Genomic DNA, 23,257 nt, shown 5'->3' on the forward strand with positions numbered 1-23,257 from the left:
ATATTATCAAATCGGATATCGCAATATCCGAATTTGTATCCGAAATTCATTCGAATTTTAAAATAACATCCGAATCCGATATCCGATTTTTCGAATTCGAATTCGAATTTCGGCTATCCATTGACATGAAGTACCAGTTATACCAACCTTTCCATTTGGTCTCAATCATCTTTATTTTGGTGACTTTTGGGATCGACAGTAGAGAGAGAGAGAGAGAGGATGTCGTGTTTGGCGTCGTGTTGCGTTTCTTCAACTTGTGGTCTATGTAGTTCTGTGGCTTCTGGGATCTCGGGTCGCTCGGCCAGGCTCGCCTACTGTGGTCTGTTTGGTCTCTCTCTCATAACTTCATGGATTCTCAGAGAGGTTGGAGCTCCTCTCATGAAGAAAATCCCTTGTGAGTTGTTTAATCCCTCAACACCCTGTCATAATTTTCCCCAATTGGGTTTGTTTAGTCTTTCTTCTCTTTTTAATAGCTTATCCAGCTTTAATTATTTAATGATCAAAAGCTCTTCTGGAAGCATAAAGTTTGTTTCTTTCACGAATTTTCCAATTTTGTTGTCATATTGGTAATGGGTATGTTTCAATTTAATTATTGGTAGCCTATTCATGGAGAAATCCCATTTTGGTTGGACCCTTTGCTCCTTCTTGATATTTTCTTAATTGGGTTTGTTTTATTTTGCTTTGTTTTAGGATATTTAGCTGTAAATTTTGGTGGGTTGAGACTCTTGTAGAAGGAAGAAAATGTTATTTCACTCAATAGGTCTGAAAAATCTTATTTTCTCCAATTGGGTATCCAGCTTTAATTATTTAATGATCAAAGCCCTTGTGGAAGCATAAAGTTTAATTTTTGTTGTCATATTAGTAATTATTGGAGGCATGTTCTTGGAGAAAATCCCAATTCGGTTGGACCCTTTGCACCTTCTTAATATTTTCTTAATTGGATTTGTTTTATTTTGGGATGTTAAGCTGTAATTTTTTGTGGGTTGAGACTCTTGGAGAAGGAAGAAAATGTTCTTTCACTCGACGGATCAGAAAAAAGTACCTAAAAGGGTGGAAATTTTAGATATTTGCACCTTGTCGAAGTAAGGAACCATGGCCTATATGTTTGGAGCAGATATATTTTGAGAGATTTTAAAAAGCACCATCCCATTTAATGTTGTTTAGTGATTGATTGTGGAGTGTTTTACTGAGGATAAGTCTAGTCAGCCACCAACTGATGTCGTAGGAACCTTGTTTTGGTTTGGGAATTTTCATCATTTAAAGGTCTTTGTTGAGCTTGTTATTTTAGAGCTAATATTCCCTTTTATGAAAAAAAAAGAGGACCCTATTTTCATACCATTTTTTGTCTGCTATTTAGTCCATGAAGGAGATGATTAAAGATTTTCATGCCTACAACGTAGAGGTCTTACTGGAAGTTGTTTTCACCCTTAACATAGGATTATATGCAATTGATAACTTGTCCTATTCTGTTTTTGACAAAGGTGTGGAATGAGAAGCCAGAAGTGCTTTGAACTGCAATAATCACGTTGCCATGTGAATTGCTTGGGATAGTCTTTGTCATTGGATGACTTACTTTCAGTTTGAATGGTTCTGTTTTATGAATGCTTCATTACTTTTGGGAGGGTCAAATAATGAGGACGTCCCCTTTGATTGAGGGTCAATTTAATCTCTGATACCAAAATTTTCGCTGACTGTTGGGATCCATACGTCATGTCACCCAAGGAAATCTGTTTTCCCCACTTGAAAAGATGGTTAGCATGAATACATGATTTAGTGAGGATGAAAGAAAATTTGGAGGGTGGAGTGTATTCTCCGTGAACCAAAATGGCTTGTGGGAATGGGTATGTTTTCTTGGGTGGCTGGCCTCACAATTTCTTTTATTTTTATTGCGAGGAACTTTGGACTACCCCTTGAGGACTTGGTCTGCTTTCGTAACAACGCTCTCTCTCCAACCAAGTTGATCCAGCCTATAAAACTGGTGTCCTTGAAGGATGGTTAAACACAGCAACCAAGATGGAAGACCTATTAAGCAAATACCCGGTAGAGATGGTAGCAAATCTTGTTTCAAATCTTCTCATGGGTGGGGTGATTTATTTATTGCCTCAAATGCTAGTGACAGTTCAGAAAGTGTTATTTTTCTCCACCTTTAGATGGCATGGTTTTGGTCTTTCCCATTCCTTGGAGTTTTGACATGTGGTGTGATCCTACATCAAACATATGGATGGATTGGTAGATTATGAAATGAGAGCTTCTATTTACACACCAATTTTACTTATAACACACCCCAAACTATAGGTAGATAATCATTTAATTACATAAGGATTGATGTGTTGGAAGTAAAAGTTGGTGTGCCAACAGAATCTTGCTTATGAAATACTCACAGTTGTGCTGTATTTGAAGCCAAGATTCCAATTGGCTAAAATTCTTCTTTACTGCTGATATAATATATGGTGAGGAATTTATATTGAAATTCTTCTTTCGAAGTCCAACTACGTTGCCAATCCACCTCTCTATTAGGGAGTTGCAACTCATATGTCGTCTTGCTAATCCTTTTACGTTTATTTTATTTTTTGTGACATGTATTCCTTTCAATAAAATGTCTCTATCAAAATTGAAATAAATAAGGTAACTGGACAAGATCAAGAATTCATTTCACTCCTCTAGTTTATGTTTTTATTTTGATAAATAATTTCATTTTGATAAATAATTTCACTCGTTTTCTAAACGGACTCTTTGGTTCCTGATTCTTTTCGCAATTTGTTGGGGAATTTGGAAACATCGCAATCAATGCATTTTTAAGGGAAAAGAGGCTATGAGGGAAGGATTAGTTTTTGCTGTTTTGGAGCTCTTGTTTTCTAGGAGTAAACTTTATAAGGAGTTTAGGGGGATCTTCTTTGAAGACTTTGTTGTGAGATGGGACAGGGTCTGCTCGTTGTCGCGAGAGCTTTTTGTTTGTTTTGTTATTTGTTATTCTTTTCTTTGTTTTGGGTTGGTCCTCTCGACCCCCCTCGCTTTTCCCTCTCTTAATAAAATTATATTTACTGATCAAAAAAAAAAAAGTGGCAGAGGAGACTGATTAATTATAAGCAAAGCTCCTCCTAAACACCCATCAACTAGCTCTGATTCACTTGAGTACAACAAACCTGGTCTCTATTAACCAAAAAGTCTTTGAATCCTTTGAGAACTTTGCACCAAAACTACATAAGCCCCCATATTGTTGTGGTCTATGAGTTTCTTCTTTTGGTGTGTTTGTGCATGCGCGCTTGCGTGTGTGCGTGTGCATCGTCTGTGACTGTCTTATGATTTTTTTTTTGTCTCAGGGATAACCAATTCCACTGACCATCCAAAAGAATGGTATCAAACAAATGCTGTTCTTCGTGTCAGCTTGGGCAATTTTTTGTTTTTTGCAACATTTGCCCTTATAATGATAGGTGTCAAGGACCAGAATGACAAACGAAATTCATGGCACCATGGTGGCTGGACTTTAAAGATCGTGGTATGGGCTTTGCTCATCTTCCTCATGTTTTTCCTTCCAAACGTCATCATTACGATCTATGGTAAGTCTTATGTCTGCATCTTGAATTGGGTCTTAGGAAAGTTTTCCTTTCAACTAATTTTTTTTTTCCTTTCTTTATTAATAACTAAGACAACACTCCGAACCTTGTCCTGATTTTTTGTTTTTTTGTTTTTTTGTGAATGTCATCATTTTTGTATTAGTTTCCACTTATATTTACAACAAATCTAAGAAATCAATAGTCATTGTGGTTCCCCATATTCATGCATTTTTTTATATATAGGAAGGATGTCAAGTGTCCTTCCTACTTATACCAGACCTTAATCAAATGATCTCAACCATCTGATCATCCCATAGTTTTGTTCACACAAAAAAAAAAAATGGAAAATCTTTCAAAAAAAAAAAGAGTTATATGGACAAGGTGGTTTTGAACATATGATCAACTGACTAATTTAATTTCCGTCCAAGAAAATATCTTTGATGGGACCCATCAAATCGCTCTCAAAGCCTCCGTGTGTGTGCCGTGCATAGAGCACATGCAAGGAAGAGGGTTGCCTATTGTCTTCTAGGTTTTTTAATGCATACTTCTCGTGTATGCCCTTTTAGCCATTTCTGGCATGGATATTTAACTCCTCAGCTAGCCACTATTTTGAGGATTCATGATGAACTCCACAATCTGATCTTTGCCATCTTATCTATTTGCAGAAACAACATCAAAATTCGGATCAGGGTTTTTTCTACTGGTTCAAGTGATTATATTACTAGACTTCACATATACGTGGAATGATGCATGGGTTGAGAAAGACGAACGGAAGTGGTTGTTGAAAATTTCTACATATTATCACTTTTTCTTTATTTATCTTGTACTGGTATGGCTTCAAAATATTTCCTTGGTTTTCTAATCTTATAAATGGGTGTTACAGGTTCATCGCTTTACTTGTAGTATCGGTGGGATGCTACACTGCTGCATTTACGTTCTCAGGAATTCTCTTTATTTGGTTCAACCCCTCAGGCCATGATTGCGGCCTTAATGTTTTCTTCATCGTCATGACCATGGTCCTTGCATTTGGGTGTGGAATTATTGCATTGCATCCACGGGTAAGAAATCAATGGAAAGATGGGAATCTGGACGTGGATGTAATATTGGAAAATATGTAAGATGAATATTAAAAATAGAGAGCGTCTCTTGGCACACCGACTTTTACTTATTACACCCTAATTTCTTAAATTATTTACCACACCCCAATTAAAGATTAAAATACACTCTTCAAACATTACGGAGGTTTGGCCCAGATTATAATCTCATCATTACAAAACATTATAACACTTGTTCAAACAATTTCAGTAGTTGTTCACAATTATGTTTAGGCTCGTATAAAATCCTAAATTAAAGATTAAAATACACTCTTCAAACATTACAAAGGTTTGGCTCAAATTATAATCTCAACGTTACAAAACATTACAACACTTATTCAAACAATGTCAATAGTTGTTTACAATTATGATTAGGCTCGTATAAAATCTCCTAAACCCAAAAATAGAAATCTAGCAAAAAAAAAAAAAGAAAAAAAAGGAGAGAGCTTCTATGGGCACCCCAACTTTTACTCATTCTCTACCATTCTCTTATTTTCTTTTATTTTTAATAAGGGTGCAATAAGTAAAAGTCGGGGTGCCAATAGCATCTCTCTAACAATATGTCTGATGCCCTCAACATTGAGTAAACTTAGCCTGAACAAGTGCTTTGCTGATTTCTTTTACATTGTTTATCGGGCAATGCTGTCAAAAGTCGTGACTCCACAACCCATAAATCCTACATGGCATACACTTCCGTGGCCACTAGCCCCCATGAATGCCCAACCTATCTTTTGGTGGACCTACACACACAAAGGCATCATTGGTGATTTCTATCTGCTGGATTTAATATTTTACATCAGGAGTTTGAAACTCATGTCTGATCAGGTTAGGGTGGTGGATTTTCACACCGGCTGCTGACCTGACCCAACCCTGCTAATGGGCGTGGCCTACAATGAAAATTGCTTAAATTCAATATCTATAAATCACTATTCAGGCTGCTGTTTTAATGTGTGTGTGTGTGTGCGCGCGTGCGTGTGTGTGGGATCCTTTGGCCTGAAAGAGTGCCATGTGGCATTTTTTGGGATTGTGGGTTCATTTTGCATATTCCCAATACAAACAGTATAATGACAGCAATGCCCTTGTTTATAGAGTTTCCTCTTCATTTAATGTTTCTTTGAAGCTGCGAGAATGAAATTTAGAACTGAAAATGTGATTATACACCTTGGGCATGAAAACAGGTAAACGGCAGCCTCTTACCCGCATCTGTGATTTCTGTATACTGTGCGTACTTGTGCTATTCTGCTCTCTCGAGCGAGCCTCGAGATTATGAATGCAATGGTCTCCATAAGAAATCCATAGGAGTCTCTACTGGTACTCTCATTCTAGGGATGCTCACAACAGTTCTCTCAGTTCTGTACTCTGCTGTTCGTGCTGGATCGTCTAAAACATTTCTGTCCCCACCATCCTCGCCCAAGTCAGGTACTTTGAACTACGCAAAACCTCTTTTTTAGCATATATTGAATAATTGAAATATCATATTAAACTATCAAGAATATGAATGGTTTCACATTTTAGTCCATGGTTTTTTTTCGTCTTTTTGGTATCGGCACTGTTATCAATCTTGAAATTACTAGAACCATAAAGCATTTTGGAGCCAACACCATAATTTTCCCAACTGCCCCAGCTTATTGTGAAAGAAGAAATTTATGGTATCCAATTACCAGACTGTGATGCGAATCAAGGCAGCAAGACGCAAAATCTGAAAAAAAAAAAAAAAAAAAAAATCTAGTTAACAAATAGCCCTAAGGAAATTAAAAAACCCAAATTCAAAACTATGAGAACTTGCACCAAATTTCTAGTGGAAAGAAATAGCCTTGGATTAACTTTGACTCTAGAAACTAGTGAGACTTAACCTAAGATCCTAAAGGATGCTATAAACAAACTCAAGACAGGAAAGTAGGATCAACTGGATCAGTAAAAAGAGGAGTCTAGTTGTAAGATATCTAATGAAACCGTAGCTGGAATTGAGCGTATTTGAGTTTTCAATCCTATCTTTTTTTGAAACATCCAAAGGGGTGCTATACCTTCCAAAAATATGCAACAGATTGAATGGTTCTTGTGCTAGTAATTTTTTTATTTTAGGTGGATTTTCTAGGTGTGGGATTGCAGACTCTTGGGCCCAACCTGCATGGATGCTGCGTTGAGGGCCAAAGCGATGGTTAGATGGCTTCATCACATAACCAACAGTTACCTTGGATGCGCACTTTGTCAAAAGAGTGGGGTTTCACCAATTTTATAATGCACTTACTCCTGAATTTTGGAAAAGATGTGTCCACCAATGTTGTCAAATACGATCGCATATTCGCATATGCTCTTTTCAAAGTGAAAATCCCATATGCTACAGCCGCACAACCCAAATTATGCTATCTGCCAATATTATTTTTTTTTGTTGTTGCTTATTGTGGGTATCCCCACCTTTCGGGTGAGACTAATCCCACGATAACATGCATCGCTCCCTCGGAAAGTCCTACGTGCAACTGGTTGAGTCAAGGGTTAACCGGACCATGGAGGGTGGCCCCAAGGAATTCATAGCTTCGTGGGGTTTCACACACTTGACCTACCCTTCCTGAGGAGCTTATCAAGGTTCGGCTTGCAATGGCATATTTTTGTGTGCGATGGCATATGCGATTTGTGCGATGACATACTTCTCTGCATTTTTTTTCTTGTAGCATATGCCACCGCATATGTGATGTGTGAAATTGCATATGTGAACAACATGTGCTGGTCGCACATGGTTGCATATGCTATTTAACAACATTGAGGTCCATGTTGGAAGAATAGTTCTCTCATGCATCTTTTAGCTCTTAGGGTGTGTTTGATTGCACATGGAAAATAGGGTGGAAAATCAATTTCCATGGAAAATGACATTTTCAAGTGTTTGATTGCACATGGAAATGAAAATTCATTTTCCACCTCAACCAAAAAGTCCACCAAAACATGGATTTCACTTTCCCACCCATATGGGTGGGAAAGTGAAATCCACCCAAAATTTTCATCCTCAATTCTTCCACACTCATATCTTCTTCTTTCCTACCACCACCATCACCACCACCACCATCACAATAACCTCGTCGTCATCACCATCTTCGTCACCGTCACCATCGTTGTTGCCGTCATCTTCTTCACCATCTTCGATCATTCACTCACTCTCTCTCTCTCTCTCTCTCCCCCTCATCTCCTCTGCCGCCACCACCACCACGCTCTCCCCTCATCTTCCTCACTTACCTCCACTGCCACCTTCGTCACCGCCACCACGACATCCTCTCCCCTCTCTCTTCCTCCTCATCTTTTTCTTCCTCTTCCTCTTCCCCTCCTCTCATCTTTCTCCTCCTCCTCTTCCTCTCCTTCTTTTTACCCATATAATTTTTTCATGATTTTATCCAAGTATAATCAAACAATAGAATTTGATTTTCCACCACTATTTTTCTATGGATTTCAAATTCCATGGAAAGTCACTTTCTATGCAATCAAACATACCCTTTAATGTAGATTCTTATGTGTCAGGTAATAGAGTTCCGTGCCCTCCTATTTTCGGTTTTTTACTGCACCCATGTTCCAATTTCTAATAAAGCTCTTATTATTATTGTTGTCGTTGTTGTTGTTATTCTGATCAAGTTTCTTCTCTTGTTGTAGGTGATAGGAAACCTCTTCTTGCTCCAGACGAATTAGAATCCGGGAAAAAAGAAAAGAAGGAAGTCGAAGCCCAACCTGTTAGCTACTCGTATACATTCTTCCATCTGATTTTTGCTCTTGCTAGCATGTATTCAGCCATGCTTCTTACAGGTTGGACCAGCACTTCATCAGGCAGTTCAGAGCTTATAGACGTCGGTTGGACATCAGTTTGGGTTCGAATATGCACCGAGTGGGTCACTGCAGCACTCTATGTCTGGTCTCTTGTGGCCCCTCTTCTCATGCCTGATCGTGAATTCTTTTAGGCCCTGTCATGTGTGCTCGACTCTTCCAATTTCTCTACATTTCTGGGTTCCAAGTTGATGTAAATATTTGAACAATGTATCAGGTTCTAGACTTTTATTACTATTTATGCAATAAGCTTGTATTGATATGTTGCAACTCAGTAAAATATTCAGAACGAAATGCTTGATCACGATTCGTGTTAAGGGTGAAATTTTTATTACACTGGTTGCCACAGATTTAACACGATTGTCATGTTGAATAATCCAGTCGCATAATATTTTTTTCTCTTTGGAATCTGCAAAAAGATTAATTCTTTTTGAAATTCCTAACCTTATGAAAAGTTAATAAAATTTATACATAAAAAATATTTTAAATTAAATTATTAATTTTAGTTAATTTTTTTATCTTTAACACGATGCATATGCAGCGACAAACAATTCATTCGTCTATGATCTCTGGTGGGATCAGTTGAAAATGATGGCTAAATAAATACCTTTAACAATGCCTTTATTTGTTTTATATAGAAGTCCAATAGCAAGTTACCAAAAATTCAACATTTTATTTTTATGATTTGTAGAATAATTTGAAAGCAATCATAAATAACTTCTGTTACAACCATAATGCTTTGAAGTCATTGTGAGTGTGTGTGTGTGTGTGTGTGTGTGTTTTTGTTTTTTTTATCCTTTTGAAGCCTACCAATGTCTGAGTTTTCTTATTTTTTTTTAATTTTTTTAATTTTTTAATTTTTTAATTTCAAAACTAGGGAAAAGGACATATTTTGGGTAAAGATTCCTTAAAATCATGGGCTCGTGTTGTTGCATATTTTGTCACTTGTCAAAATAAATTTTAACAAAAAAATTATTATTTCATTTGTATTATTATAAATAAATTATTTCAATTATAGTATCGGATGTCAGATTACTTTCATAATTTAAAATTTTGTTTAATATGAATTTCAATCAACAATACTTATCCTTTATTGATTATAATAAAACACAGTAATGAATCCTAGTCATTTGTCTCAAGATTTATAATTCATAAACAACATATCTCGAGGATGATTATTTCTCTTCTTTTGTCTTCTCTCTTCTTCCTCTTTCCAAGAATACTCTCAACGTTATTGTTTTTTTTTTCCGTCTTTCTCTTCTTTCCTTTTTCAAAAATACTCGTACAACTCTTTATATCGTTTTCCCTCTTTTTTCTCTTTTTCAATAATACCCTTCCAAATTTATCGTTTATCCTCTTGCACCCCCTAAACCCCAAGAAGATGCCCATGTGTACGCACATTCAACCTCTAGTATTTTACAAATATAAACAAAATAAAATATAAAAAAATAGTATAATTTCATAACGTGTTATGCCATTCAATTGTGTAAGAGCATTTTTATAATTTTAAAAATTAACTTACAAGGATATGTGTCAACAAGACTCGTCCTTCTCTCATTATAATAACTATAGTAACAAAAAAAACTCAGATTGAAAAAGTTTCGTTTAATTATATATATAAACTTATTTGATTGTAAGCATATCATTAAGTTTTATAACCTTGTGTTTGTTTATAATTAGATCTATAAATGTTGTTGAATGTGAAATTTGATGATAATGTCTTGATGTTATGGTCATTAAATTGTTTCATTTTATTATGCTCAAAAGATGCTTTGATGATTAAACTTTTTTAATATCATAAAATGTATAATTATATGTGATTTTTTTTTCATGCATAGATATTCAATAGTAATATTTTTACTAAAAAATATATTGAACAATTAGAATAAATGTCTAATATATATTTATATATTATATTTTTTTTTTCATAGTTTTAATTTATATTTATCATTTTTTTTTCTCGTTTCTTCGTTTTCTTCCTTGCCATTTTAGACCTATATTCGGATTTGGTGAATATGATAATAATTCGTGGATGGTATGACTGCCATGATTTTAAATTTCGTCCGAGATCGAGATGACTCATTCGATCTCAGTATCGTCCACCAACGAAATTGGTTGACAAGTCATCTAGGATTTGATGTGTTTCTCAAAAGTCAATCTATTGTGTCATTGTTGAACGAGATGTCTTGAATCAATCGGATGACTTATCTCGTTCATGGATGAGACGAGATGTCAAAACAAGATTTAAAAACCATGATGACTATTGCACATGAGTTAAAAAAAAATTAGTAATTATACAGAGTAATAATTATCTTTATAACTAGTTTAAGAGATTATTTTACAATTTTCAAATAGTCTAATTTCATAACAGGTTAAGTCATTTATAGTTTTAAAGATTAATTATTTGGCTCTGTGTCAACAATACTCACTCTTCTCTCCTTATAATAGTAAAGATGATATATATAGATAGTTTGATTAATTAACCCATACGTGCATAGTTAGTGTGATTTTAAGGATTTGATGTGATCATTTTTGTTGAATTGAGTCATACTACTACTAAAGATTCAATTTGCCCCACACTTAGTGGGAAAGGGCTTGCGAGTATCTTATCCCAACTACGAGAATTGGGGATCTTGATGCGACACATGTACAATGTAAATTATTTGCTCTTTTAAATGATACTACAAGAGTTAATATTACCAAAATGGCATATGGTAGGATTTGCCGCATTTGATGATTTAATATTACATGCATGCCTTGTCATGATCATCACCACGAACGACGAAGTTGTTTATACTTAATTGGTCATATGGCCTGAAATAGAGAATGCCATATATGCATATTTTTCATATTGGCAATACCTATGTTAATGAGGTTAGGCATGGTAGCATAACACATTATTATCCTTTCACATCATCCATATAAGAAGTAAAAAATTCTCTTGAGCGATATATTTAATGTAGTCAATAAACTCAGGCTAGAGCCCAACTCAACTCTAATTTTAGCTCAGTCCACACAACCCTATGGGTCAAGGTCAAGCAGGTCTGGGCATAGATTTTGGAAGCCCGACCCTAAGACTGGCAATGATTTGAAATATATCTAATAGGGGTGCAACTTGATTTGGTTTGAGCTCAAATTGGAATCGAACTGACACAGATCGGTTCTACTAAATAAGAACCAGAATCGAATCAAATTCCATTGGAACCAAACCAACCAAATTGGACTAAAGTTGGTTCGGTTTGGTTTTATGACTTTGCCAATATTCTATAAATTGTAAGTAATATTTTTTAATGAACAAACAAACTTATAATAAATATAAAATTTCATACAATAAATTATTAATCTATCCATAAAAACTCATTAGTTTATCCATAAAAGACCATTAATCTATGTCTCAACTCCTAAAATAATTCATAATAATTAGTATATTAATATATATATATATATATATATATATTGCATAATGATTCAACTCTCGGTTTGGTTCAGTTCTATCTAAGTTTGATTCGAGAATTAAACCAAATTGATTAGTTCTCCATTTTTGTAACCCAGAACCAAACTGCAACTTGTTCCAAATCGAACGAAACCATCCCCAAGCTATCGGTATGGTTCGGTTCTGAGTTTGAACTTGACCAAGTTGCAGTTGCACCACTAATACTTGATGTCCGACTCGGTCTGAATTAACGCGATCCGAAAAAATAATAAAAATCAGATTTTAGGATTGGAATCTTAGATTCGAAACAATTTTGGATATACCCCATCTACTAAAAAAAAAAAAAAAAAAATTCTGATCCAAACATATTTTTAAAATTAATTTAATTTCCCTTTATATTTGTAGTTGGAAAGTAGATTTTTAAAATTTTTTATTTTTTGAACATTGATCATTTGAAAATAAGACATGTGTCTGGATCAGATCGATTCGATTTCAGATAAAGGATGAAATGAAATGGATCGAATTCAGTTCAAATTTCATTGATCCGTTCGGATTGGATCAAGTGCATCTTTTTAATATTTAAATCAATATTGGAGTGGTATTGATGTAGTACTGGACTAATCTGTTGCTAGCTCAACTTTATCCAACCTGATCCAAATCCCAAACTCAACTTTATTTGACTAGGCTCTCCTCCTCCCAATTTTTATTATTTCAAGAAAAAATAAAAAATAAAAAATAAAAAATAAATCCTTTCTCAATGGATACCCATTTAATCAAAATAAAAAAGCCTAGTTCTAGCTTCCTTTTTATTGGAGACGATAAAAATTGAATCTAAATAACCAAGCTAATTGAGAATCAATAACGTTAGGAATTGAGAACATTTAAAGGAAAAACACTTTTGACAATTCCGATTCCATTAATTTGAGAACGAAAACTGATAGGAATCAGAACTAAGAAAATTTAACGGTTCTGGTTAAAATTATAATCAACCCATTGACATTCCTACCCCACCCCCAACTATTATTTATTTTTTAAAATTTTAAATTAATAGAAAAGACCAAATCCAATATGAAGCCTGTCTCGAAGTCTACTACCAGTTAAGGCAACAAATCGAGCTCAAGCCCGAGGTTCGTAAATTGACCCAACCTAAAGGAAGTTAGGCTCGAGCCCATCCATGCCAATTTTTGCACCTCTACATCAATATACTTCTAAAATAGGGCCCAAGGTTCAACAAGAAGAGGATCCCACCTGATTCACAAAGGCATGACTAATAAACCTTAAAAAGGCCCAAATCCATTCCTATGTATGGGCATGTTAAGAAGGACACTTATAACATGGGATTTTATGGTCCTACCTTAACCTTGCACACCCCACACTCAACCCACCCCAAAGTTGTCTCACCTTAACCTACGCACCACACGCACAATTGAATCCACACCCCACTTGTCTAGTTGTCCCACCTTAACCTGCGCACCCCCTCCCTTTCCCTGTTTTGAAAAGCCATCGCCCCCAAACTGAACAAAAAGTCTGGAACCACTAACATGCACCACCCTCTCTCCTCCATTACCGCCATGCCCACCTCCTCATCCCCTTCTCAGAAACCCAAAAAACCTTCCACAAACCCCAACCCTAACCCTAATTCCCTCCTCTGCAAACATTCTCCCTCTGCAACCCTAGACATTTTGATCCTAATTCTCGTTCTCTTCTCTTGCACTTTTCTCGTCACCTCCTACTTCTCCTACATCTTTCAATCTCTCTCTCAAGTCCTCCCATCTCTCTTCCTCTCCCACTCCGCTGCGTTTCGACAATCTCCGTTTCCGTACATTCTAGGGTTTCTGATCTTCTTCACTGTGTCGGTTGTTTCAGTCGAGATCTGTTGTAGTTATAGATCGAGAAAATGCGAGAATCCTGGATGTAAAGGGTTGAAGAAAGCGATGGAATTTGATATAGAGTTGCAGACTGAGGATTGTTTGAAATCGGCATCGAAGGAGATCGATAAATTACCTTGGAAAGGAGGGACTGAGGGGAATCCGGATTACGAATGCCTGAGATCTGAGCTGAGGAGGATGGCTCCGCCGAATGGACGAGCGATTCTGCTGTTTCGAGCGAGGTGTGGTTGCCCCATTGCGAAGCTCGAAGCGTGGGGGCCTAAGCGGGGTCGGCGGCACAAGAAGTAAGTTTCCATTCTTTTTTTTTTTTTTTGTTCCTTTGTAACGCATTTTGATTTCTTTAATTCATATTTTAGTTAATTTGATCTTGAAATTGAAGTAGAGGTCAAAATGGATCTTCTTGAATTGGTGATTTCGTTTTGATTTGTCCATTTGAAATGAGTTTCTAACATATTTTAGTCTTGACTTGATTGTTAATAGAAAATGTGTGATTCAGATATGTTATTGGTGTTCATCTATTTTGTGCAGTTTTAAGTACCAAAACTAGTATTTTTTAAGTTTGAATTCATTGGTTTAGGTTGATCTCTTGGTAGTGACAATTCTTTGTGTTTTGTGTTATTGGAGGATCTAATAGGGTTTTGGATATTTCTTAATTTGTGCACAATGGAGAGTCGTTATTACATGATGGCAGATTTGAAGAAGTTTAATACATGATCTTGAAACCATCCATTAATTGAAGAATTTTAATGCATGGTTGTCTCTGTGTAGTTTATTTGTAGAAAGACCCTTGAAAGTCCAAGAAGATAAGAATTTTCTTGATGATGCCCAATCTTGCAAGTTGGTGCATGTTATGCACGTAGGTGATTTATGATTCTATGCTTTTTTCCTTTGATGCTGTTCATTCTATGATTTTCGTGCAAACACTATTAGGTGATCTGGTGTGCTTTCTTTGTTCTATAATTTTCATCCCTATCAAGAGTCTTGGTTGAATACCTCCTCAAAACTTCCATCTAACCATTACGTTTTTTTCTTCTCAGACATGTACTTTAATTGAGTGCTTTATTATCAATTGAGAAAGCGTGTGAAGAGGGAAAACATCAATGATTAAAAATCATTGTCTAAGACTCTCAGTACCACCTGAGAAGTTGGGGGTTCACATATAACACGTCCGAATAGGTATAATCCTACAGTCTTATAGACACGATACCCATTCATTGAAGCATTTATTCTAGGGAATCCAATTCTGTGACGCTACATCACTTGTATGTTTTCTGAAGGTCATAATCACGGAATTCTCCAAAGTCTTCATAATAATCGTAAAAATCTCCAAACAAGGTGCTAGCCAACTAAATCAGGAATCAACACATTGTTGTTGATTTATCAATTAATTGTAGAATATATGATAACATTTTTAATCTTCACCCTTAGAATTTTATTTGCTTCAACAATCAAATCTCAAGAACAAGATAGGATTTTTAGGGTGGTTGATGGGTATTGGTACGAAACCCAAAGGCATCAATTGTATATTTTCCCAAAATTTTTTTACAGAACTTTCTCAAATTTATCAGAATTGAACCCCGCCAAGTAATTACCGAACCCAAACTTTATTACTATGCTCAAGATACATCTTATATATAAGTTTAGTGGATCTTATAGAACTCATATGCACAATAATCAGTTCTAGGTGCCAACCATTTATTTATTTATTCCATTTGACTTAAGGAATAACAACGACAACATCCAAAGATTTGGGGTTGGCTAAATAAATCACATTCCTCCCTGGTCCATTCACTCTGTCTGAGTTCAAGTCTTATGTTATTGAGAGTGATTTTAAATCTGCTGTCAATACCTCTATATATGTTCTTTTGGGAAGTGTAGTCAAAGCTAGCACCTTAGTGCACCTCATGGTGGGGCAGACCGAAGGTGCCTTAATACTTGTGAGGCAAGGCGCACCAAGGCGCGCGCCTTGACTACGCCTCAATCAAGGTGCAAGGTGCATTAGGCATGCACTTCACTAAAAATGAAATAATTTATTTAATTAAGACACTAATTTCAGATATGATTGTATACTTTTTATATGAAAAATAAAATTTATTTGGAAAGTTCAATTTTTTGCTATTAAAAATATTGAATTTTACTTTTGGTGATTTTTACTCAGCCCAAGCCTGTTCCGACTTAGTTGACTTAGGCCTGATAAGGGTATCGGGCTAATCTAAGGTTGAGCCTGCCTTTTTAGGGTCTGGTTAGTGCTCAACCAAGCTTGACTAGAACTTACCCATTGATAGCCATATGTGTTGTTCTGCCGTAGCAGCAACAACATATGTTGTTGGCTTACTTTTACAACTTTTTCTTCTCCTTATTTCTCTTTACTTTTCCCTTTACGATTGATCATTCTTCTTCTTGAAGTGTTGGATTCTTTAACTTGTTTGTAAAAAACTCATATTTATACATGTTATAATTGTAAAATGTCTAGAACTCACCTTTCACTATTTAGTTTTTATAATTTTATTGTGCTTTACTTTACTCAGGCACGCGCCTTGCTTGCGCCTCAGGCACTAGGAGGCCTTTGCGCCTTTCTCCCTTAACTGCACTGCTTTTGGGTCTTCCGCTTGCTCTTTTAAGACCTTCGACTTGAATATTTTTTCTGTTGTAATCAGCCTTCCTCGACAACATACCTCCATCTTAGCCGACTCTCTTTTAGTTTATCGCTACTATATTTTTCCAAATGCATTCATTTCTAATTATCTTTCATGGTTTTTCTACTCACTCATCTCAACGTCTCATCTCCGCTAGTCTCACACACATATATATATATATTGAAAAAGAAGATGGTTGATTGATGCGGGATGCAAATCAAGCCAGTAGTCCAATGGAAAATTTTGAATTATTTATATTGCAACTTGTTTGGGTCTAGAGTTATATATATTTTTTTTATTGTGATTAGTTTTAGATTAGATTATTTGATCTTTTTGATGTCTTTTAATTATCTTAAAGGCTCTATAAGAGTTTCAATAATATTCACGTTATTTTTCTTTAGGTCTTATTTTGAGTGGTCAAAACTTGTCATATTAGGTCCATTTTTGTGTCATTTGATAGGTTATTTAATTATCTATCGAATGAGCCTAAGATTTTGCAATTCCGATTAATTTTGAGAAAGTTATGGTCAAAATGTCGATGGAGTGTCAATCTTACACAGGATTGATTTCTCAATGTCGAAAGATTCCATTTTTATGTAATTTTAGGATTAGAGTTTTTAGTCTAGACTATATATATGGCTATCGTAATTTGTTTTTATAAGTTTATGGAATAAAAAAGAAATTTTGCAGCTTTTTCAGTGAGGAGGTTATCCATCTTGGTGTGATTCCAAGGTTCTATCTTTCTATCCCTTCTCATTTTTTTTTTTATTATTAATCTTATATCTATTTTTTAGATTTTCTTTTAATCCTTGTTTTTTATTTTCTGGAATCTTGAATTCTTAAAGTCTTGAATCATGAATTCTTGAAACCCATTTTATTCTACCATTAATCATTTCTCATTCTCCTAACCCTTAATCCTTACCTTACAAGCCAAATCCTTAACCCTATAAACCTAGATCCTTAATCATAATTGCAAAATATCAATATTTACAACCCAAAAAAACAACCCTAATCTTTTTTGGGTTTACCGTATTGTAGCCCAAATCCTTATCCCAACCCCAAACCAGATTCCCTAACCCGTTATTTGAAAAAAAAAAAAACCTTTTAATAAATTTTTTTTTCATCATCACTTAATTAACCCTTTCCACGACCTTTCCCAAAGTAGAACGACCTTAGAATCGAACAAATCTAGGTTGTCTTGCATCATCGATTGCCTAACTTGCAAAGTGAGCTACGACAAAAAAGGAGAGAAAAAAACGACAAAACACTAAAGACAAGCATCAATGATATTTCTAAGAGCTTACAAAATAAATTCAATCCCATCTAAACAAGAAGTCCTCCAACCCTCCCTCACCCCCCCTCCTCAAATTCCTTTAGTGCCTTGCTTCAAAAGAAAAGATATCCCATAGCCCCAATAATCACTTCATTGATTGCGTTCTCTTTCCCTTCAAAAAGTTGGTTGTTACTTTCTCTCCATATGGTCCAATATAATACACAAGGAGTTACACTCAATTTATTAACATGATACTTCTTGATCGCCCATCATCTAGCTTCAGAAATCATAGCTGATCTTACTACGCTATCATACAATTTTATGATAGAAAACGGTTCTTGTGGGATATGCTTCCAGCGGCTATTGCTTGGGAGGTTTGGAACGAGAGAAATAACAAGGTGTTCAACAGTAAGACAAGTAGCTCTCATGCAGGTTTCTTGAAGATCTTGGGACTTTTATACCTTTGGTCCAATCAGATCATAGATTTCGTGGGGATTACTTACGATGATTTTGTTTTTAGATGGAACTCTTTATGTGATCACTGATGTTGTAGTTTTCTTTTTTCGTTGCTCTTTGTGAGGCTTTCTCGGCCTCCTTGTATCTTTTTCCCTCTTTTTCAATATATTATACTTTTCAAAAAAAAAATTATTTTCTTTTTGACTTGATTGGTTTGCGTCTATCACACATCTCTTAGTCTCTGCATGATACTATAAGTATTAATGAATTAAATCATCAACAACTTTTTTTATATTACTATTTTATATTCAAATTTATTTCTGAATGCTCGGATTATGCTGCACACCAGTAGTAACAAAAAAATAGAAAAGATAATAAAGAAAATAATAAAAAGAAGAATAGAGAGGAGGAAAATAGAAACTACAATTACCATATAATCTAGAAAAAAAATGAAGACTTAATATGAGGTGTATGCCTCAGTCGCGCCTCATAGTTAGGTATACGCTTTTAGGGCACCTTTTGATATGAAACGTTCAATCAGACTGTTTTTCGTTTCTTCCTTATGTCTAAGTGGTTTTTTAATGAGCCTCATTTTGAGGAGCGCCTCGAGGCATATACCTCACACACCTATAAAAACATTGGTCTAGAGTAACACAAAATTTACCCAATGAGGGTTTCCTTTTATTGATGCATGTGAAGGAAGGCCAAACAATTAATAGATTGATAATTTATATACATATTTTTCTATACGTAAGATTAACTAATGTATAATAGTCTATAATATATGTGAACCTCTCTCTCCCCCCTTTTTTCTTTTTTATTTTCAAAGTAGAAAAGAACAACATTGAAATTCCAATACACAAGGAGCTTTCTATATAGATTATACAATAAAATAAGGAGCTTTCCATCTAGCTCCTAGCTAATCATTGTTAAAGATTGCTACTTGTGGAGGATTGTAAGAGGCCAAACAAGCTGGCCACAAAAAAAAGAGCCCACCAACATAAAATGGCAAGCGATGGTGTACGTTGCAGTTGTCTTTTTATGCAATAAAATTTGGCCTTTGGTGTGGTTGGGGGCACCATAACCCCACTTGACATTCAATTTGCAACATCTTCCCACTGATTTTTCCCCTGATCTGTAGGAAATTAATCAAAGACTGATCTAATAAGTTGAGTTTAGTTTCTCGACTGGTCTTTTTTGAGAGTCCCAAAGGACTTTGTTCTTTCTATATTTCTTTGCTAGAGATACATTATCAAAGTTCGACATGGTGGTATGGAATGGCAGCTTTGCCAACCGTGGAAGATATGTTCAATGGAGTTGGTAGTATAATAAAGTGGTGTAAAAAAATTACAAATAACAGTAAGGATAATAATAAATTATGCATGATCTTATAAAAAAATTATGCATAGTATCTTATGACTTATAAAAAAAGTATTTTATGATTTGTATTGGGAAATACATGTATGTAACGTTATTATTTAATACGGGACTATATGATTGTGGGAGAGAATCGATGGAAAAATAGTTTTCTAGGAAAATGTGTTTTGCTTGCATTTGATTACGTATTTTCATAATAAAATCATTTTTACAGACAGAATGACTGTCCTGCTGTTTTGGTGGGAAAATATTTGCGGACTGAACCCCCACCCTCTCCCAATAATATAATTTTTGTGTCACGGCCAGAAAATCCCAATGTTTTCTCTCACATGATTACTTCCACTCCAGAACTAAAGACCAACTCTTGTTTGCCATTTTCCTATCTGCAATCAAACACCAACAGGCATTTTGCAGAAGTCCATTTTCCCTTGAGAATTTGTTTTCATAGTTTTCTCTGCAATCATGCACACCTTATAGAGAATATTCCTATTAGAAATATAATATTTTGCAAAGAGAAATAAAATGGAAAAAGAATCCTAAAAGCTTCACACAAAAAAATGCATGGGATGTCATAAGTCATAACAACTTTCAACTATGTTAACCGTTGTTGGTGTATTTCTCTCAGTTTCAGCAAATATTGTTACAATGGTTCAAACCTGGACATGGCAATATTTCTTGTTTTGAGACCCCAACTCGAATCACTTTGCTATATGAGCATCACATTTGAGATTCAAACATTGAGCAATAAATAATAACCTCTGAAAAACTATCCCAAATCTTTTGGGGAAATTACCATATTCTTCTTACTGCCAATCAGTTGTCACATGTTGCTCTGGATTTCTTATATGGGCATTTGAATCAAGAATGTGTTGTGTCGCATCTAATCAGGCCAGGCTTCATAAACATTAAACCCTGTGCATTGCAGTACATGGGTTTGGTCAACCCATGACCTGCCAGATGAGGCCCTATTCAGATCATCTGCTCAGGACTGAGTCAACTGGGCATGACTCTTATTGGTCTCTTAGTTGAATGGGAAACATTTACTAGGCCCTATTCCCGTATATGCCTCCTTGATACATGCCATTTTCTAGTGATTTCTTTCTTTTCATTGATCATTTACTTACGCGAATAGTGTTTAAATAAATCTAGCTTAGTCTACTTTTTTTTAGCAAGGCAGTGCATAGTCATTCTTGTCTAAGATGGATGCTGCAGCTCACTCTCTGAAGTAATCTTCAAATTGCATATTGGAGTTTCCTAGACATCTACTTTTTGGCGTAGTGATGCACATGATTTTCATTTTTCAGCCGACAGTAGGGTTAGATAGAACTGACAATTTGGACTATTCTTCCTGAACCATCTTTTGTATTCATTTTTATCTAATTTTCAATAGAGAAATTACACATGTGATTGACATATTCACCAAATTGGTTTGATATGTTTAAGACATATTTCTAGTAGCTGACTCCAAATAGTCAAGTCAATGAAAAAGGTTGGGATGATGTTTGTATTTATTTTTGTCCTCCTGGACACTTCTAGTAGCTTCTTATGATGAATTTATCTTATTCATTATTTTTTTTTGTAAAATTCCCGTTCATTTTAAGTCAACTTGGAGAAAGAACTGATTTTGTCGACTTTACTTATTAAATTTGTTTTTTTGGTTAAATGTCGGTGTTGACAGCTTGCTCCTCTTTTCTCTCTCTCTCTCACCCCCCCCCCCCCCCTGATTTTTACTAATCAAAATAACAAATTGGGGAAACTTTCCATGAACACAAGTTTGTTTGGTGAGGGAAAAATTGAGAGGACATGAAGTGCTACTGTTGTTTTATTTGAAATGAAATGAATGTCAGTTCCTCAGTAGGATACCTATAAAAAACGAAGGTCCTCTGTAGGATCAGTCCAGGGTAAGTTTATAATATGAGAGTTAAAGAATGCTGATTGTCAAAAAATGAAATAGCCTGACAGGTACTTTACATGCCTGGGGTTGAAACCCACCCTTCTATGGGTCCCATGTTATATTCTTTGTTAGTTGTCAATCCCATTAAGATGATCTTACCTAACATGTCCGCTGCATTGTGGTCAAAAGAGCTAAAGCTGATGGTCACTAAAATCTGATGAAGTTGATTTTTGACTTGGAAAATCTCTTAGATGCTATGTTTTTCAATCCAGGGCATGGTTGTTAGTTGTTACATCTGAAAAACTCAAACTAGATTTACATGTTAGTTTCTGACTTAATAATCTAATCAAAATAACTTAAAATCTTATTGTATTGTGATGATGTTCATAGGTTTTCTGTTTGATGTTTTCACTTTTCAGTATGTAATGCACAAATATTATACCTTGTGACGACTGGTTACGTTTCAGGGCTCTGAGCAATCTGGTTCTTAATGGAGGAGGAGATCATCGCTGATTGTTTCTGGTAGTTTTCCGCTGTCAGTCAGTTTATATCAATTTCTGCTTTTATTTTTTCTTTGATTTGTCCTTAGAGATTTGGTTCCTTGAATTTTCTTTTCCTGGAAGACTTCTGCTGAGAACATTTTTCTTATACCTGCAACCTGACGGCGGATTTCTACCTATACATCCAAACAACCTTCCCCGGTGTATCCTTGTTACCATGGTAGATATATGGTCTATCTTGTCTGATCTTGATTGCTGAGAAAGGATAAACGGGAAACTATATGAATAAAAAATATACAAAGTGACAGTGGATATTGTGGTGTTGTTTTTTTTTATTTTTTATTTTTTATTTTCAGTTTTTATTTTGACCACCTTTTTCTCCAGGACGTGAGCTCAGTTATTTGTTTTGTACATTTTTGTTCTTATTGATAGGCCTAAGGACTGTTGACACCATGGTACCTGCACATGGATTGGGATTTGCTACTCGACATTTTGAAACATATTCCAAAAAAGGGGGGAAAAACAAAAAACAAAAACAAAAATGGTCAGATGATTGAAAGCACCCAATCCATCACATTTTCTGTTGTTTACAAAAACATGATGAACTTTCAAGTACGGTGGTATTGAATTTGAGTCTTAGGCACAATGGCTAGAATGATAAAGGAGTTCTTTGGTGTAATAACAGACCGGGAAGGTGACGTGTGGACAAATGTTCCCATGATATTGAAGCAAACTCATTATCTGATAACTGATCACTTAAGTGCTTAGTTCTATGATTTACAGACATAGATTCTGATATTTGATTTCGCCAATACCAAAGCTGATGGAATTGATTCCTCTGGTATCCAATATGGATATTTCCAAACACCTCCACACTAATGTGTGTGTATTTGAGATACTCCCTTGAATTTCCATTATTCTGACACACTCGCTTGCACACGCAATCACATTTAACACGATCTAAGGTTTTAAAAAAAAAGGCTTTAAAGTAAGAAATGCTTTAGATTCTTCTGCAAATTTGGGGAGGTGGGTTTACTTGTTAAAATGCCATAACAGGTTTGGTTGGACCTCAGCATTTTTTGGTTCTTGCGACACATGGGGAAAATGATTACTGGGAGATGGTAGTGGCCATCTTTATTGTTGTTACAAGCTCATACCAATTTGGGTATTTTTGTCAGTAACTGACAACCAACTCGATAATGATAGCTTTTGTTGCGTCAATATGGTAATTCAACTTTTAAGGCGGTGGGTTCAAGTCCCAATAGTACACGCACAACACAAGAAAACAAAATGTTTGAACCTGGTGGGTGTGCGAGTGCAACAGCAACAGCAACAGCAATGTAGAGGAAC

At 35.4% G+C, this 23,257-nt stretch overlaps 2 protein-coding genes across 3 annotated transcripts; both read left to right on the forward strand.

The window, feature by feature from the left end:
* Positions 1-155: 155 nt before the first annotated feature.
* On the forward strand, positions 156-8,783 carry LOC147395816 (Serinc-domain containing serine and sphingolipid biosynthesis protein). The gene is made up of 6 exons (XM_086450008.1): positions 156-394; positions 3,321-3,557; positions 4,220-4,331; positions 4,438-4,612; positions 5,827-6,067; positions 8,282-8,783. The coding sequence occupies exons 1-6, from the start codon at positions 220-222 to the stop codon at positions 8,581-8,583; spliced, it is 1,242 nt and encodes a 413-aa protein (XP_086306134.1). The 5' UTR covers positions 156-219; the 3' UTR covers positions 8,584-8,783.
* Positions 8,784-13,297: 4,514 nt separating this feature from the next.
* Positions 13,298-23,225, forward strand: LOC147395817 (uncharacterized protein At5g19025-like). 2 transcript variants are annotated; one of them, XM_086450010.1, is made up of 3 exons: positions 13,298-14,055; positions 21,875-21,929; positions 22,340-23,225. In XM_086450010.1, exons 1-2 carry the CDS (start codon positions 13,424-13,426, stop codon positions 21,918-21,920), a joined length of 678 nt encoding a protein of 225 aa, XP_086306136.1. In that variant the 5' UTR covers positions 13,298-13,423; the 3' UTR covers positions 21,921-21,929; positions 22,340-23,225. The 2 variants fall into 2 exon arrangements, with proteins under 2 accessions (XP_086306136.1, XP_086306135.1); XM_086450009.1 differs by lacking the exon at positions 22,340-23,225 and having other exon boundaries at positions 13,302-14,055; positions 21,875-22,219.
* Positions 23,226-23,257: the final 32 nt, after the last annotated feature.

Source organism: Akebia trifoliata, chromosome 8 (genome assembly GCF_017979445.1).
Source record: "Akebia trifoliata isolate Shusen 1 chromosome 8, ASM1797944v1, whole genome shotgun sequence".
NCBI classification, from domain to species: domain Eukaryota; kingdom Viridiplantae; phylum Streptophyta; class Magnoliopsida; order Ranunculales; family Lardizabalaceae; genus Akebia; species Akebia trifoliata.